Here is a 19,078-nt window from a genome sequence, read left to right as displayed (position 1 = left end):
TTTTAGAGAGAGCACAAGCTAGGGAGAAGGGGAGAGAGAGAGAGAGAGAGAGAGAGAATATATCTCAAGCAGGCTCCATGCTGAGTGTGGGGTGCCTTGCCATGGGGATTGATCTCACAACTGTGAGATCATGACCTGAGCTGAAATCAAGGGTAGGATGCTTAACTGACTGAGCCACCCAGGTGCCCCCCAAATTCAGTCAAGATTTTAGAATGAGAGATGTCACAGAAAACCTGGATTTCTTACTTGGGTTGACAAACTGGACACTTGGCTGCTGTCAGCCAAGTACTCTGGAATGGCCTTCATCTGCTGGATTTAAGTAACAGCTGCCTCCTTTTAAGGGGTCGTGGAGCTTTATCCATTTTCCTTAGTCCCCTCCACTCCTTATTGCCTCCTTAGTGCTGAGGCTGGTGTCAGATACCCATTATTATTGTGTGTGTAACGTTGTTGTTCTTACGTAGAGAGAAATCTTTACTCAAGTCTCTGTCAAAAGTGGGGAAGTGAATGATGGGGCAAGGAGGTGGTGTTTTGTTTTTGTTTGGTTTTATGACTGAGCTACTTCATTCATTTATGTAAGTGGCTCCTGTAGGTGTGTGGGTTCAACATCTGCCATAAACCATCAGTGTTTAACCAGAATATTAACACTAGGGGCTATTAAGCCTCTGAACTCTCTACCATTAAACCTAGAAGGGAAGCGGGAAGAGGGATTGAAGACGAAGAAATCCAGACAAAAGGTTTTCTGCCGAGAAGCTGGGAGTCAGAAGCAAGTAGGGGACATTGATCCAGAGAAGATGCATTTCTGATTGCAGAAGTCCCAGATGTTAAACCATTTGCCCAATGTCCCCAAGGGCATGGAGAGACATCCCTTTGTAAAACCCAGCACAGAGCCTCCCAACATTGGAGTTAAGGCTCTTCTCCCTCCCTGCGCAGAGTGGATGTTCCTTTCCCTTTAAACCTGTGGCATAAATGGGCTTACCAGGTTTACTCTCAGTCCCACTTGAAGAATCGACTTGAACTGATAGTTCCAAAAATAACTTGACAAAATTATACAGGAAAGCAAAAAGGAAACAATTTCAGACAATCAAAGCAGCATGACATTTGTCAGGTTGACTAGATGCAGGAATCTTCAATTCTGAGAAGCCCACAAAGACAGGTCTTCCTGGGCCTTCAATTTTTGACACCACTTTAGCAGTGGGGTCCTGAGGGTGGCCCGAGGGGGTCTCTGAGCTGTTGTCATTTGTTTAGAAGCCCGAGCAGAAGGTGTGTGTTTTCACACAGCAAGTCTGCCTCTTCATGCCGAGGGGTTTGGGTTTTGCTGAGCTCTATACCTGGTGACACAGGCTGGTGGAGCAGGTAGTGTGTAGCATGAAGGCTGTGGGGACAAATGGCAAGGAAGGGGGGTGGGGATCACTTGTGATAAGATATTCGGGAGCAATGAGAGGAACCTAGAGAGTCAGCACGGCCTGGCCTGCAAGCCCTGCCTCTGGTCTCTGGGGTCCGGGTGACACTGTGGACTTCTCATTGCCCAGGAAGCTGGACATCACGCTAGTTAAATGTTGACTTTGGGGCCAAAATTTGGACTTAATTCTGTTTCTGTCTCTTATTAACGCTACGTAGCTTTGGGCAAATTAAACTTGTTGGGCTTTGATTTCTGCCTCTGAGAGGGAAATAATAATGTGTACTTTATAGGAATGTTACAAAGTTAAATTAGATGAAACACGTAAAGCATTTATCACAGTGCCTGCCATTATAGGAGCTTTAGATAAGTGACATGATTGTTATTATTTGTCTCTCTGGGTGTTTGACTCTCTCTGAAAAGATGGCCAAAGGCCCTTGTTGAACCTTCTTGATCCTCTTAACAACTGTTCATTTGGTCCCATTGTGGGGTAGTTGATGTCCAGTTTATCACTGATTTGGTTGATGTGTTAGGGGGTCCTTGGCACTTTTTTAAAAAAGTTTGTTTTGAGGGAGAGAGAGGAGGGGGAGCGGAGAGGGAGAGAGAGGAGGGGGAGCGGAGAGGGAGAGAGAGGAGGGGGAGCGGAGAGGGAGAGAGAGGAGGGGGAGCGGAGAGGGAGAGAGAGGAGGGGGAGCGGAGAGGGAGAGAGAGGAGGGGGAGCGGAGAGGGAGAGAGAGGAGGGGGAGCGGAGAGGGAGAGAGAGGAGGGGGAGCGGAGAGGGAGAGAGAGGAGGGGGAGCGGAGAGGGAGAGAGAGGAGGGGGAGCGGAGAGGGAGAGAGAGAATCCCAAGCAGGCTCCATGCAGCACAGAGCCCAACGTGGGGCTCAATCCCATGAACCGTGAGATCACGACCTGAGCCAAAACCAAGAGTTGGATGCTTGACCAGCGGAGCCACCCAGGCCCCCCAATGGGATCCTTGGCACCTTTGTGCCTCAGTGACGAAATTATACTTCTAGACATTGGTTATCAGCCCACTCATCTTTGGAGAGTTCAAATAGGCAAGAACCTGACTCCTCAAACAAGGAAAGAGATGAATCCATTAGCCCAACATAAAACTGCTTAATTCTGGAATTGATTGCTCACAGACCCTGTGAGTTTCATTTGAAAGTCCCTTTTCCTGTTATGCCGAGTCCCCAGAGTAAATGACCCACCTCCCTCCCATCCTTAGGAGACACTCTAGCTCAGAGTTAAGAGTGTAGACTCTGCTTGTTTCTTGAGTTCTTGGTGCCTGAGTTCACTCACTATAAGACGAAGATGATCCACCACCAACTGCTTTCAGTTCAGTGAGTTACTATGTGTGCACATGGCACACAGCACCGACTGCTTAGCAGTCGTGAATGATGACTACTGTTTTTCTCCTCCACCTGTGTCCCTCCTTTGCTCTGCCCTCCCTGTGATGTGCATCATCAATGCCATCACCAAGGCCAGGCACCTGGGTCTCAGGCTCAAAGTGCTTTGCTTAAGCTTTCTTCATTTTGCTCACTCAGGCTACAGGGAGGAATTATCTATGCTGAATCCTCTCCATGTGCCCACCTCCATTTTCTTCTTCCAAACATGCCCGTATTGCCCAGAAGCTAATATTAAGGATTTTGAAGCTCTCAGAGACCTGGATTCATGTCTTAGCTCCCTCACTTTCTGGCTCTCTGTGCCAAACTATAACCCCTCAGAGCCTTAATTTTCTGATCTGTGAAATGAGATACTACTCATCTGAGGGTATTGGTGAGGTTTAAGCGAGGTGATCCTGTAAAACTCTTAGAACAAACAGTAGCTGACTCATAGTAAGTGATCAAACAGCAGTATCTCCTTATTGCACTAGGCCACTTTCTAGGTGCAGGTTCCACCCTGCTGATCACTCATCTTGCATGGCCATCCACGGATGGGGAAGTGGCACAGGCTGTTGAATTGAGTCCTCATGCTGTTTGGTTTCTCTCCTAGGAAAAGCACCTCACTTTCTGCGGCTCCAGAATGTCGAGGTGAATGTGGGGCAGAATGCCACGTTTCAGTGCATCGCTGGTGGGAAGTGGTCTCAGCATGACAAACTTTGGCTCCAGGTAAGAATGGGAGTGGCCCCCTGTGTACACGTGCCCATCCCTTGGTAAGGGAAGAAAGTGTGTGCTGTGATGAAGGGCTTGGTGGGTGAGAGGAGGGGATATTTTTTATTTACCTTTGCTCCTTAGATGATACTCTGCATCCATGATCTTGTTAGATCTTAACTCTAATTCTGTTTTGTGGGCACCAGGATACCCATTTTACAGAAGAAGGCAATACCACAAACATAAAAGTGACAGAACTAGAATTTGCAACTATGACCTTTCTAAGCTGGCCTCTAACAGACTTTGTCCATTAAGCCCAGAGACACAGGGCTAAGACAAACTCAGTACTTTAGATTCTGGTTATGTGGAATCCTAAAATCTTGGGTGGAGGGAACCTAGCTGCTACTTAGTGGTCCACCAGATTCCTATTTGTTCCTCCACAGCCTTCTGGTGAAGTCTTATAAAATCACCCTTTACCAGAATATTTCACTAAATGAGCAAAGCCATCTCTTCTTTGGCTGAATGAGTCCATCAGGAACGTCTGCTGGAAATTTGTTCTGAGTTTGAATCTGTCCCACTCGTAAGTCTGCTCGTTAGCCTTACTTTCAAAGCAAGATAAAAGAGAATCTCTTTTAGTGGAGGTAGGGGAAAGGATGGGACCTAGAATTAGACACAGATTGTTACAGCATCAGAGATACTCCCACGGATGCTGGTGTAGAAATACCAAGGGCTAAGGCAGCACAGAGAGTCAAACTGCTGTTCAGTGAGTAGCCACCAGGCACATGCGGCTGTTGAACATATTTTGGTTTTGTTTTTTATTTTATATTTATTTATTTTTAAATGTTTATTTTTGAGAGATCACGTGCCAGCAGGGGAAGGACAGAGAGACAGGGGCAGAGGATTCGAAGCAGGCTCCATGCTATCAGTGCAGAGCCCCACACAGGGCTCGAGCTCACAAACCATGGGATCATTACCTGAGCTGAAGTAGGATGCTCAACCTACTGAGCCACCCCGGTGCCCCTGTTTTATTTTTTATTTTAAACAGATTCATTGAGGTATAATGGAGATGCAGAATTTGAAGTGTGTAGTTTAATACATTTTCACATGTGTGTATATATGTGAAACTTTGATCACAGTCAAGGTACTAGACATGGCCATCATGCTCAAAGTTTCCTCGTTCCCATTTGTAATCCCTGCTTTCTGCCTTCTTCACTCTTATTTGCCTCCAGGCAATCACTGATCCACGTTCTGTCACTAAACAGTTGATTCTGAAACTATATGGGTTTGAACTGGGTGGGTTCAATTATACATGGATTTTTTTCCGATAAATACAGTATAGTATTGTAAATGTATTTTCACCTCCTTATGATTTTCTTTTCTCTAGTTTCCTTTATTGTAGGAATGCAGTCTATAATATAGCATACAGAACATGTGTTTATTGGCTATTTTATCAGTGAAGTTTCTGGTCAACGTAGGCTATTAGAAGTTTAGTTTTGGGGGAGACAAAAGTTATACATGGATTTTTGTATGTGTAGGTGTTCAATGCTACTAACCCACATTGTTGAAGGGTCAAGTGTATATTAATTTACATGTTCTAGAATTTTCTATAAAGGGAATCACACAGTATGTACTCTTTTTTCACTCAACATAATTATTTTGAGATTCATCTCTGATATTGTGTATGTATATAGTTTATTTAAAAACTTTTCTTTGTGGAGTAATACTCCATTGTGTGAGGATACCATAGTTGCTTTATATATTCATCTGCTGATGACATGTGGGTTGTTCAAATACTGGTTATTTCAAAATAAGTTGCTGTGAACATTCATGACTTGAATGGACTTAGGGGCATATGCTTCCATTTCTCTTGGGTAGAAGTGGAATGGCTGGGTCATATTCACTCCCATCAGCAGTGTATGGGAGCTATAGTTGCTTACCAATATCCTTACCACCACTTGGTATGATCAGTCTTTTTGGTTTTAGCCATTTGAATGAGTGTATAGTGTTACTTCACTGTGATTCTAGTTTTCCTTTCCCTCATGACCAAGAATGTTGAACATCTCTTCATGTGCCCATTTGCTTCCATTTGTATGTCTTCTTTGCTGCAGTGCCCGTTTAAGTATTGTGCTCATTTATTATTGGTTTGTTTGCTTATTATTGCATTTTGGTAGTTCTTTCTATATTCAGAATACAAATTCTTTGCCAGATACATGGTTTGCAAATGTTTTCTATGTGTGGCTTGTCTTTCTATTCTCTTAACAGTAGCACTGGAGGAATAGTTTTTAAATTCAGATGAAATCAGGGGTGCCTGGGTGGTTCAGTCAGTTGAGTGTCTGACTTCGGCCTCAGGTCATGATCTCATGGTTCGTGGATTCGAGCCCCGTGTTGAGCTCTGTGCTGACATCTCAGAGCCTGGAGCCTTCTTCAGATTCTGTGTCTTCCTCTCTGTCTCTCCCTCCCCTGCTTGTGCTCTGTCTCTGTCAAAAAGAATAAATGTTTAAAAAACATTAAAAAAAATAAGTTCACATGAAATCAAATTTATCATTTTTTTTCTTTTTTGGATCTTTTCTGGCATCATTTCTATGAAATGATGATCTTTGCCTAACCTCAGGTTACAATGATTTTTTTTTTGTTTTCTTCTAGAAATTTTATAGTTGTAGCTTTTACATTTAAGTCTGTGATCCAGTTTAATTTTGCATATGGTGTGAGGTATGCATCAAAGTTTGTGTGTGTGTGTGTGTGTGTGTGTGTGTGCGCGCGCGCGCGCATTTGGATACCTCAGTTGTTGTGGCATCATTAGTTGAAAAGAACATTCTTTGCTGTACTGCTTTCATCCACATATGTGTGGGGCTCTTCCTGGGCTCTTCTGTTCCACTGATCTCTTTGTCTATACCACTGTCCCACTGACTTGGTTACTGTAAGCCTTATAATGCGTTTTGAAACCAGGTATTGTTAGTCCTCCAGTTGTGTTTCATTTTCAGAGTGATTCTGGCTATTCCAGGTCTTTTGCATTACCATAGGACTTTTAGAATCACTTTGTCAACTTCTACAAAAAAAGCCTGTTGGGATTATGATGGGGATTGATTGCATTGAATCTATAAATCACTTTTGGAGAGAACTGACATCTTAGCAATAATGACTTTTGTGAGTATGAACATGGTATATTTCTTCATTTATTGAAGATCTATAGTGATTTCACTCAGCAAGGTCTTGCAATTTTCAGTGTATAGGTCTTACACATTTTTTTTTGGTCAGACTTATCCTTTTTGGTCTAAAAAGATCTCAATTTCTGACTTTTCACTGCTAGTGTATAGAAATACAATTGACTTTCGTATATTGATCTTGTATCCTAGAACCCTGTTAAACTTAAAACAGCTATTTACATTTAAATTAATCAAAATAAATAAAATTCAGAACTTAGAAGTCCAGTCAAACTAGTCACATTTCAAGTGCACAGTAGCCACATGCATCTGGTGGCCACCATGTTGGACGAGCAGAGACAGAACATTTGCAACATTGCAGAAAGTGTTACTGGAGAGCACAGCTCAAGCTCCAAGGAAACAGGAATGTTGTTTAGAAGAAACTAACTCCAGTTACCTCCACCTTCATTTATTGAAAGATCTCCATCATGTCTTCAGGTTGACTTAGCGTGAATGTTGGTCCCTAGCCCATTCGGAATCATCTCTGCACACTTTGATGGGATTTGATAGCATTGCTTCTCTTCTTGGATTTGAACCTATCTCCCACAGTTTGGAAAATCCCTGGGTGAAATTGCACCTCTAGGAGCTAACAGTTCTTTCTTGTTCCTTAGTGCAGTAGAATGAAAATAACAGTGGTGCCTGAACCTCCTGTTTCCTTGGGCTGCCTGCAGACCCCAAGAATCCTTATAAACTTCCATGTGTCACTTAAGTACTTAGTGCTATTTACTCTTTCAATTGTAATTTGTGTTAAGGTGCATCAGGCTCTCAAGAAGCTTTGTCATTTCAATGGTATTGTCCCAGTTGGGTCAGGAGACTGAAAAGGAACAATCACAGTATTCTCAGCACCTTTATTTAGCTTTTCCAATTATTTTATGATCATAATTGCTACATTTCTGAGTTGCACGTCCTAAATCTTGGGTTTGTCAGTGGAAGGGTGTTAGAATGTAATAGAAGTTTTGAAGAAAATAGAAACATATGGTGCGGAGCTCTTCCACACCTCATATACCTGCTTTTCAGTGTAAACCAAATCTTAAGTCACAGAATGTTTTTCAGGTGGCTTACAGTGGGACATAAAGCATGACAAGATAGCATAAATTAAAAGTGAGGTGACACAAGATAGGAAAAGAAGACCTTGGAGCTGGTCATAATGTTAAAACTGCGTTTCTCCACATCTGTGGCTTACCGGTGGGTCACAATTGGAGGCCCCAGTACCACAGCCGCCAACAGAATAACTTGTCAGACATACAGTTCACGGTGTCCACAAGATAAACACAAACCAATTTCTCGGGAAAATTCTAACTCGTTCACACAGAAGCCGGATAGGAATTATTCCCAGGAGTCCTCGTAAAGAAAACAATGTGTGATATAAGGAACACCGTTCTCCACCACAGCCTTATTGAGGGCACACAAGTGACTTTCTCAGGCTTGTTTCCTATAATGGTGCTCTGTGCAAGGTAGTTTGGGGAGGTGGTCGAAGAGGGGAGGGGTGGGCATGGGCAATACAATATGACAAAGGTCCCCAATTCTCTGCTAAATCCATCTCCGTCCTGGGATACTTTAAATATAGGTGGTGAGTGAAAAGATTCAGTAGCTATTCCTTTAAGGAAACCACTAGAAATACTGTCTCCCTCATCTATATTTCAGGAAATATTGGGAGGTAGATGGTTTATCCTCTGCTCGCCGGCAAATGCCTACTTGGCTGGTTAAGTCCAGGCTTGTATTCAGCAGTGTAGCTGAAAGTAAGTTAATGTCTTTGTACAAAATATGAGGCCCCTGTCATAACACCTGTCACTCAGGATGCCACTGTGCCCTGATCTAAGACAGGCTAAGGCAGTAGTGAATTTCTCATGATTTGGCTGCTTTGGATCTGTTCCAGCGCCTAGAGGAGTAGCAGCCTGCAGACTGGCCAGAGTTCTGTTCCACATATCAAGGCTGTTGTGACTCAGCCTGAGAATCTCCAAAGCAAGTGAAACAGGCATGTTGTGGCCAACAGTCTGCCTTTCAACAATGCTGTTTCCTTCTGTAGCTTCCAAGATATGCTGAGGAATCACTAAGCCACCAAAGATGGAAACATTTTTATCCACCAGTTTTCAGTCTGGGAAATAAAGCCAGTGACTTTGTTTCCGGAATAGTATGTCGGTGCCCCCTCTCTCTGGCAATGTTTGGGGAGTGGTCAGTGGACTCCTAGTGTGAGATAAATCCCTATTATCTCTGTAGGAGAGAATGCTTGCCTTCCTTTCTGTCCAGTGGGGCTCTCTAGCTTGCTTATCCTTAAGTGCTTTCTGATCATAAATTAATAAGTTAAAAAGGAAGACCAGCCCATACCCCTGTTTTACTCTCCCCTAGAAACTTTGTATGCTCTTTGGAAGCATATAAAGCTTTTGGTGCGGGCTTCATGGAATTACATTGCAAGCTCTACCTAAGAATCAATGGACAGGACCTATGCGAAATGTGTATCCCCCAGCCTAGAACAATGAGTCCCTCAGGGAAAAGGCTGATAAAGGCCGATCAAAGTTACAAACAAACTCATCTTGTTTGGGACAGATTTCTCCTTGAGGAGAAGAATATAATGGCATGGCCTCTGGTGGAAGGGGCCTCGTTTATAACTTGCTAATTTCTTAGGTGATACATTGGCCTGAGGAATCCAAACTTAGAATTTTTAAGCATTTTTTAAACAAGTAGATGGTTTGCATTCTGCATGGAATGTCTAGTAACCAAAGCAGCCTACAGTTCGGGAGCCCTTTAAAAAAACAGAACAATTGGGATGCCTGGGTGGCTCCATCCGTTAAGCATCCAACTCTTGATTTTGGTTCAGATCATGATCTCATGGTTTGTGGGATAGAGCTCCATGTCAGGCTCTGTGCTGACAGTGCGGAACTTGCTTGGGATTCTCTCTCTCCCTCTCTCTGCTCCTCCCGTTTGCGCATGTGCTCGCTACCTCTCAAAATAAATGTTAAAAGAAATAAAGAATAGTGTTCAGGGTACAGCTAGGTGGAAGTGTGCTGACAGAATATCAGTGCATTGAAAATGTGCCTGGGTACATCTTTTCTGGAAACTAACTGGGCAATAGATAGCTAAAATCTTAAATGAACATACTCGTCCAAGAAGTAATTTTACTTTTGGGAATTTACCTAAGAAAATAACCAGAGACAGGGGCGCCTGGGTGGCGCAGTCGGTTAAGCGTCCGACTTCAGCCAGGTCACGATCTCGCGGTCCGTGAGTTCGAGCCCCGCGTCAGGCTCTGGGCTGATGGCTCAGAGCCTGGAGCCTGTTTCCGATTCTGTGTCTTCCTCTCTCTCTGCCCCTCCCCCGTTCATGCTCTGTCTCTCTCTGTCCCAAAAATAAATAAACGTTGAAAAAAAAAATTTTTTTTTAAAATAAAAAAAAAAGAAAATAACCAGAGACAGAAAAAAATTGATGTATTCGCGAGTATGTTCAAAAGGATGAAACCTGAGAATAACCTGAATGTCCAGCAAAAGGGACTGATTAGGTAAATGCTGGAATGTGGTCATTAAGTAACAGATTATAGAAGTATATTTAATGCCATTTCCACTGTATGTATTTAAGTGAAAGGAGCAAGTTATAAAACAATATGCTTGTATATTTTTATCAAAAAGTAAACATGTACGAATGCATATTTATGCACACATCTACATACCTATGTAAATATGCACATATTAACACTATAAGGCATGTTATCAGGACATTCAGTAATTGATTGTGATGGTAGATTATGTATGCTTTGTATTTCCATCTTTTCTGTTTCCTCCAAATACTTGAATATAGGTAGCTAATATAAACAGAAAAAAGGGTAGGCATAGCAGAGTTTAGAAGCAGTAGTGCATCTTCCCCCAAGGGTAAACTTAGCCTCAGCTTTCCCCCACACGCTCATCACCACTAGATACCCTTTATCCAAGAGAAGGTTGGAAATACCCCGTGTGTGTCAGCTGGTCTTTATGGAATGCTGTGCTCCACAGGACTCTGTGTGTGAACTTCTCGGGGCTCCACAGCAGGCCCTGTCAGCCCCACCACAGGGCTTGTTTCCAGGCCTCTCCACAAAGGATTTGCTTCCCCATGGGTTTGTACAACAAATAACATTTGACAAGTCCCAGAAATGAGGCCGTGAGTCCAAACGTTTGGCAGAGATCTCCGTAGGGGCAGCATGTGTATTTAAGCACATCACAGGCACTGGACCGGGAGCAGACCCTAATCTGGCAGGAAAAGGCTCTTGCCCTGTGAGCTCATCAGCTCGACAGCAGGCACGCCAGGGCTGACGAGATAAACAGACATGTCAGTCCTTTCTGCAGCTGATTTTTCCAGTAAACTTGTTCCCCTGCTCCCTGAAGGGCTGCTGCTGGCCCAGGGCTGTGAGTGTGCTGGACCCAGCTCCTCCACGTCCTGCCCACACCTGCATCAGGTGTCCGTTCCATGTGGAACTGCTGTTGAAGACCTAGTGGCCACACAACAACTAGACAATGATGGAAAGTGAATGAGAACACAACAGCTGACATGTGTAGCACAGTTGGTTACACGTATGATGGACTTAATTCTCACAGCCACGCTTTCAGGGAGATGCTTCTTTTAGCCCCGTTTTGTAGATGAGGAGGCTGTCTTTGAAGGGGGTCAGTGAAGTCCCGTAGGTCGTGAGCCGTGGAGGCAGGATGGGATTGTCAGTCTGTGTCACAGTCTTTGGTCTTGAGCATCTTTTCCTGGTCACCTTGTAGACCCGACACTTATGTCACCATACCAGCCTTTCTTTCCATACAGGTGGCTTCCTATTAAAAAAAGATTCATTTATGTAGCACGTATTTACACACCTCTAATTGGTACTGTACTAGATACTTAAATAGGTCTGTGCTTCTCAAAATTACAAAAAAAAAAATCAAAATATAAGTCAAACCCTTAAGTCATACCCTTGGTTTTTTTGTTTTTTGTTTTTCAAATTGTTCCTGTTCATTCTTCTCCCCTTCGCTCCGTTTCCTCAGTGTGATGTCTACACTTGTAGTGTGGCTTTCTTCAACTCCCACCTCTTCCCGGAAGTGGCCCTTGTGAAAGTCACCAGTGCTCTTCTTGTTGATGAAGCCAGTCGTGATGATGATGATGGTGATGATGCCTTCAACTTTTCTTTCAGTGTTTGATGATGCTGACTGCCCCTCCTTCAAGTTCCCTCTTGGTTCCATGAAATCATTTGCTGACAACCACGAAGGGTCTGAGAGTTTACCTTACTTGCAGGCTAACGAGTTAGCCTACACAGCTTCATAGATGCTGGCAGAAGATGTGAGACTCATGGGTCAGAGATCAAGGACTTTATTAGTCACCGCACCACATCACACAGCATGACCTTCATGTTTGCCACAGTCTCCCCCAACCCCTGCCAAGTCCAGTGAGAATGACATGCGGGTGGGTCCGGGTCAGGTTTGCATACAGTGGGTCTGTGCCACTTTTTATTGTTAGCTTTATTAAGATCTAATTTATAAACCATAAAGAATACTAGCAAGTCTAGAATTCAGTGTTTTTTAGTGTATTCGCAGTCATGGCATGGTCATCCCATGCTTTTCTTTTCACCTGCAGGTGCCCTAGATCAAAAAATAGCTCCTTTAGGGCAACTCAGGATGAAATTCTAGCTGGGCTTTGGATCTACAGAAGGTTGCATGCTCTCAAATTCCTCTGCACCCAGTGCACCGACCCCTCCTCCCTCATCCTGTGCAACACATCTCTGAGGATTATAGCTAACTTGGACCTGGAAATCTCCCTTCATGCACTAACTCTGTCTTGTTCACTTCCTAATACCCTTTTCTCAGTGTCTTCCCTCAGCCTGTCCTCAGTTTATGCACTTGAGAATTTGGTCTCTGCTCATCCCGGCCCTAGCACGTGGGAGCTGAAGGAGCCGGGAGCGAGCAGGACCTGCTTCGTGGAACTTACCATCTGACAGCAGACACAGACATGAAGCAACTGACACAGAGTTAAATATTTCGGTGTAAATGTGGCCAGGCTGTTGGGGAAGAGTGGGTCTGCTGGGTAGGGAGTCGGGGGGATCATGCGTATCTAAGAAGTGGCCTTTGATCAGAGTTCTGAGAGGGGAACTCGAAATAGTCCAAGGGAGATAGAGGCACCCAGGGAGGAGGCACGTGGGCTAGCCCTTCACCACCTGCCCATCCTCTTTGCTCAGGGCTGAACACTCCCTATGGGGCTTATGCCAGGATGCTCCTGACTCTCCAGGAACTCTGGACCCAGAGATCCACCCCAAATGAGCAGTCAGCCATGCGTGCATCGGGCCCATGGGAGGGCTTCAGCATAGCTAATCACAAATGATTTATGTCCACTTCTATTTCTTCTAACTTTTAATAAAAAAGAATCAAAAGCTATTGTTTAGAGACTGCCAGAGAGGTACAAGTATGTTCTTAAGAGAATCAATGAGTCAGATTTTAGTGAGTTTCCAAATGTCATGCCATTGAAGCAGTATGACTAGAAGTGAAAAGAATATTCATTACAAGTGAATTGTGAGAATTTCACTTAAATATTCCCTAGCCAGGAGATTTCTGGAACAATTAGAATAATTTTCAGCTGGAAATACTGGGCCTCATTTTCCGTGTGTGTGTGTGTGTGTGTGTGTGTGTGTGTGAGAGAGAGAGAGAGAGAGAGAGGGAGGGAGGGAGGGAGGGAGAAGCACAAAGCTCAGAGAAGTCTTTCTGGACCCTGTATTAGAGTATCTCCTATAAAACAGCCATCATGTCTGTTGCACACAGCTCCCTTTTATTAAAGACCATACTGTGCCCACTTCCACCAATCACAAATCAATTACAAGCCTGCATGCTCTCTCTGAAATAATGACAGCCATTTTTGCAGGCTATGTCTTATCTCTCTGTGAAGGGAATAATGCCATGACATAGGAGCAGAGGGGAGGGGGAATTGCAAAATGATGAGGCCATTAGAGATGCCTCAGTAGCTCATAGAGTAGTGTGAAAACAGCAGATCGTCCGTGGCATCCGGTGTTTCTGTGATTTCCTCTCTAGGTAGTTCCTGAGGATAGGTCTTGCCTGAGGGTGGAAGGATGCGTGCATGCTAGGGTCAGAAATACTAACCTGTGGGTATTTGCAACACCTGTTCTTGCAGAGAGTGTGACTCTCAAACAATGTAAACAAACAAAAAGCTAAGGAAAGGTGGAATTTGAGTTGTTGTAAAAGAGAGAGAGATCAGCAGATGAAAGTGAAAAAAGAAAAACGAGAGATTTCAAAGGAAGCTGTCGCCATGATGAGGGAGGCATGAGTATAAAATGGGATTAAGCAGGACGACAGCTTAGTTTAAACTATGCCTTTGTTCAATTAAGAAGATATGTACCCCTTGGATGGATGAATTGGGACTAAGGTTCACCTTCTGGAAAGCAGCATCTTTGTGGGCTTAGAGCTTGGCAAGCAGACAAAGCCTTGGGCAAAGAAAACAGATAACCTTCCTCCAAGTGGACTCAGTGAGCTGGTGGTCTGGACTGGTCTGAGCAGTAAAGCATGAGCTGGATTTGAATGTCACACCAGTGGCTGGGCATCTTTGGTGCAGTGACCACTTGCTCAACCACAGGAAGTGGCCTGGATTTAAGGGATGTTTCCATTCCTGTATTATGAGGTATGGTTTGGCTTCTTCCTTTGCATTCAGGGACTTAAGAGGACCATAATCTTCAAGTCTTGGAGACCTAGGACAAAGTGAGCAGCATCAGCCTCACTAGGGAACATGTTAGAGATGCAGATTATCTAGCCTCACCCCTGACCTACTGATTCACCCTGGAGGTAATTGCAATGCCTGCTAACTTTTGAGAACCACTGCTTTAGACTGATGAAGTTGGGTTAAGAAAACCTTACCTGAACCTAATAACATATCAGGTACGCCATTGCTTAATAATGTATTCAGAGAGTCTGTTAGCCAAGAATGTGGGACAATGCTTGGGCAAAGCATCTTCACATAGATATTTCTGGATTAGAGACCGCTGAGGTTTCCAGAAAGCTAGGCATCTGGGCTTCTGTCACAGCATTTCCCAAACTGTTTTCTCTGGAGCAATCGTTTCCTGCAAGATGGCAGTTGATGTTCTTTGAATAATCTGTGTACTCTACCCTCTTTTCTCAGAGTCATTGTGAACCATGTGTTGTCATATATGGATGGTGTTTTGGCAATGTGATTTTAAAGTCTCATTCTCTGGAATCAGATCACCTGGGTCCACTCTGTAACTTAGTCACTCAGCAAAGTCATATAAGGACATGCTAGTACTCGTGTGGTTGGTTCATGGACTCTTCCCCAACAGACTCACTGAATTGGAATCTGCCTTTTTAATGAGATCCCCAGGGGATTTGTATGTACAGTAGTTTAAGAAGTACTATTCATAAGGCATGTTGTTTGACCTCTCTCTGCCTCGGTTTTCTCACTTGTAGCATTTTTTTAATGTTTATTTTTGAGGGGCGGGGGAGCCAGAACCTGAAGCAGGCTCTAGGCTCTGAGCTGTCAGTGCAGAGCCCAATGCAAGGCTTGACTTGCAAACCATGAGATCATGACCTAAGCCTCAGTAGGATGCTTAACTGACTGAGCCACCCACGTGCCCTGTAAAATAGCATTAATAGGGCTTATCTCATGCTTTGTCATGCATGAGAAGCACCTGGAGGGTTTGTTAAAACTGAACTGGGCACCTGGGTGGTTCACCTGGTTAAATGTCTGACTCTTGATTTCGGCTCAGGTCATGATCTCTGCTCTGGTCATGATCTTGAGGTCATGGGATTGAGCCCTACAATGGGCTCCGTGTTGAGCCTGGAGCCTGCTTGGGATTCTCTGTCCCTCTCTACCCCTCTCCTGCTCACACTCACTCTCTATTAAATAAATATACTTAAAAAAAAAAACAACCCAAAACCAAACTAGAATGGCTCCACCCCTAGAGTTCCTGACTTAACGTCTAGGGTGGGGCCAGAGAATTTGCATTTCTAACAACTTTGCAGGGGATGCTCATATAGTGGATGTGTAGACCACATTTTGAGAGCCAGTGTTCTGGATCATTCTAAGAACATAGCTTTTTCCATGCTGACCCTGTTGTCCTTCACGAAGCATGGTGTTTCAATACTCAACTTTATGTGTATAGTTTACCCTTTTTGCTGTTTTGTTGGAATTAATAACAGAGTATGTAAGGAGGAAAAACTCAGATTGCCAACCCCAATAAACAAATCTAGAAATGGATATCAGCCCTGGGATTCTCCTTAAAATGTGCTTTTCCAACAACTATTCAGATGATGGTGATGGCCCAGGAACTTCACCCTTGGAGAAGTACTTTCACAGAGATTTTTAAAGGATTAAGTGAATTCTGTCATGTAAGCCAGTTAACACAGTGCCTAGCACAGATTGTACTTAGAAAACGTTAATGTGACTTTTACTTAATATATGCTCAGACAAATCCTGTTAGGTTAAACAAAGTATTGATCAAACTCAGTCATGGAGCTCTTGATTCCTGGGAGATGTGTTGACTTTTGGGGGAAGTAGGGTGTGATTGCAGGGGTGCTCCAACTTTCCCACATAGGGAGTGTTCTCTGAAGTCAGTTCTCAGCCTGGTCCCCCCCACCCCACCCATTCTGGCTTTTTAAACATCGATTCTGGGGTAGACTGCCAGCAAATCTCAAGGCAGTGGCTTTTGGGACTTCAGGAGACCCCGTGTTTGAGGTACCATAGGAGGAGACAGAGATGGGAAAGTGCTGGGTTAGAATGGATGCTATTGGTGTTTTTGATGGTGTCCTTTAAGAGCCAGCGCCCCCCAGTCCTAAGGCACCGGGCAGTTGGCTGCTATAGGCTCACAGCTGCCCCTTCCCCAAAGAACTGCCCTGGGGCTAATGGGAACAATTTCCTCCTTTTCCCACCTGGCAGGTCCTGACCAGTGACTGACTGACATGGGCTACCAGTCCTGGCTCCTTGCCTCAAGCTAGGATCAACTCTGGTACATTTAAAGGCTCCCGAGGTCCCATGGAGTCAGGCTGAAGCTGGACTAAGTTTTGATAACATTCTTGCTAGGCTCCTTTTCTCACTGTGTCCTTTACCCGCTTTGTCCTCAGGGCACTCGGTAGGTCACCATGTCTCAGACTCTGCTTCTGGGAAGCCCAGCCCTGTCAGTGCTCACTGGGAAATTTATCCAATTTGCCACGGACATAGAGGGGCTGGAAATGACTCCATGTTAGAATAACGGACATAGGTCTGAAAGAAGAAAGGAAGTGTGCCTGAAATTTCAGAGGAAGGATATACTTACGTGTGCAAAATACCATAGGAGTTGAAAGAAAGTTTCCAGCGTGCGGGAGTGGTGACCTGGGGGTCTGACAGATTCTTCCCCAGGCTTCCACCGGCATCATCCATGCCTTGCTTCTGTCTGGCTTTTCCCAGGACTTTGGCTTCTCTTCTCTGTCATCCTCTTTCCTAGCACCCTAGCATCTGTGTCCCTGTGCGTTTACATGGCACCCGGCATCTTGGTTGGGAGGATGTACTCTCCCACCTTGTCCCTGGGCTGAGGTCCATTTCAGGTTCTTGGCATCGTGCCGCTCCATCCCTCCCTGTGCCTACTCAAACCTGCTCATTTGCTTGTGGGTCTGTTCCTGGTTTGATGAAACCTCCTCTTGTTTTCTCCCCTTGTGTTTTCTTTTCTGCCTGTATCTGGGGCTGAGACAGTGACTGCAACCTGTGCTGCTTACGTATGCCCTCTTTGTCAGTCCCTTCTCCACGCTGCCACCGTGTTCTGGGCCCTGAGCTTGTCACAATGCCTGGTCTTCTAGAATCTCTCCTGATCTCGGCTCCTGGGTTGCTGCTCATGTCTTGACGTCCAGCACCTCCTTGCCCTTCCATCTGGGCTCATCTCTCTGAACTTAACCTTCATTTCTCCTTGCCTGGGGTCCATCACCATGCCATTTCCCATCATGGCTCTGGGCCCTCGTGCCCATTCCTGTCCTGCCATTGTCTGCTCCCAATATGACAAGTGTGATTATCAAAAGGCCTATTTTCCAGAGATTTTATAAGACAACCTGCAATTTCCTATCCTTCGATGGGAGAAAGCCTGGTAGTTTGGGAACTAAAGAGAAAAATGTGAATTATTCAGGGGATGCACTTCTTCTTCTCTGGTTCTGCTGGAAGCTGACATCATTAATAAGAAAAGTAAATAATCCTGGAGGTTACAGCAAAATAAAATTTGAACTAAATATGAAAAAGGAACGTTTTGCACTCAATCAGCCCTTTGCTGTTTGTGTTAGTTTCTTATTGCTGTTGTCACAAATTAGGCGGACTTAGTGGCTAAAAACAACACAGGTTTATAACCTTGCAGTGGTGGAGATGAGAAGTCAGAAATGGCTCTTCCAGGGCTACAGGGAGGTATTGGTTGGGCTGCATTCAGTCTGGAGGTTCTAGAGGAAAATTCACTCCCTTACCTTCTGGAAGCTGCCTGCATTCTTTGGCTCATGGCTCCTTCCTCCATCATTAAGCCGTCAGTTAATGTCACTCTGTCAATCAATTTAATCAAAGTTCATTTCGTCAGGATATGGACATTTTAGGGAGCCATTATCCTGTGTAACCCACTTTTCATGGTAAATTTGGAGAGCTCTGCTCCCGCCAGAATACTCCTTTATGTGCTGTTTTGTACCCCTTCTCATTTATCCATCATGATAATGTCATAAAGGGGGCACCAATATCAAATCCATCGTAGGTATGAAGAAATCAAAGCTAAGAGAAATGAAATCACAACCCAAGGCTGCACATATTGGACATTTGCTTGCATTTGTCTTATCATTTCCTATCCTGTCTTTCCCTACCTCTAGCCCTGCCCTCTCTCTGAAGTACCTAGCCTCCTGGGAACTCACCTGTGACCCCTGAGGGACCAGCCACATCCAGGAGAGAGTCTGCCTGGGCTTAGAGAACAATGGTGGCCCAGGAGTTTTATATCAGATTGGTTTGTTTGTTTATTTATCAGCACATTTTTTCCCTGGATTTTTAAAAAAAAATTTTTTTAATGTTTATTTTTGAGACAGAGAGAGACAGAGCATGAATGGGGGGAGGGTCCAAGAGAGAGGGAGACACGGGATCTGAAACAGGCTCCAGGCTCTGAGCTGTCAGCACAGAGCCTGATGCGGGTCTCGAACTCACGGACTGTGAGATCATGACCTGAGCCGAAGTTGGACACTTAACTGACTGAGCCACCCAGGGGCCCCTCCTTGGATGTTTATATACTTCTTTATCCTTAGCATCCAATATTTTTATGAAGTAAAATGTGTACCTCAATTGTTGTGGTCTTCATAAATTCTATCAAGTAGATAATAGGCCATTTCAGTCTGAAGATTTAGGTCTTATTTTCACCGAGGAAAGTGAGCTGATAGATGTTGGGGTATGATTTGATTTCCGTT

At 44.4% G+C, this 19,078-nt stretch overlaps 1 protein-coding gene and 1 long non-coding RNA gene across 18 annotated transcripts in view; one reads left to right on the top strand and one right to left on the bottom strand.

Annotated features, from left to right (window-relative positions):
• Positions 1 to 19,078, top strand: part of PTPRT (protein tyrosine phosphatase receptor type T) — a 1,080,869-nt gene that overhangs the window by 370,979 nt on the left and 690,812 nt on the right. For all 16 annotated transcript variants that reach the window (XM_086702238.1, XM_086702233.1, XM_086702237.1 and 13 more), the window contains exon 5: positions 3,392 to 3,507. In XM_086702238.1, coding sequence (XP_086558364.1) covers positions 3,392 to 3,507 — 116 coding nt within the window. The remainder of the gene's footprint in view (positions 1 to 3,391; positions 3,508 to 19,078) is intronic.
• LOC147582742 (uncharacterized) lies at positions 13,986 to 18,290 on the bottom strand. 2 transcript variants are annotated; one of them, XR_015249471.1, is made up of 2 exons: positions 18,110 to 18,290; positions 13,986 to 14,373 (listed from the first exon to the last, which is right to left on the bottom strand). It is a non-coding gene; the product is annotated as an uncharacterized LOC147582742 (long non-coding RNA). The 2 variants fall into 2 exon arrangements; XR_015249470.1 differs by lacking the exon at positions 18,110 to 18,290 and adding an exon at positions 17,262 to 17,406.

Source organism: Puma concolor, chromosome A3 (assembly GCF_028749965.1).
Source record: "Puma concolor isolate L17-30 chromosome A3, mPumCon1.1.hap2, whole genome shotgun sequence".
In the NCBI taxonomy this organism is placed as follows: Eukaryota; Metazoa; Chordata; class Mammalia; order Carnivora; family Felidae; genus Puma; species Puma concolor.
The sequence above is the reverse complement of the archived record's forward strand: the minus strand, read 5'-3'. Positions and strand labels throughout refer to the sequence as shown.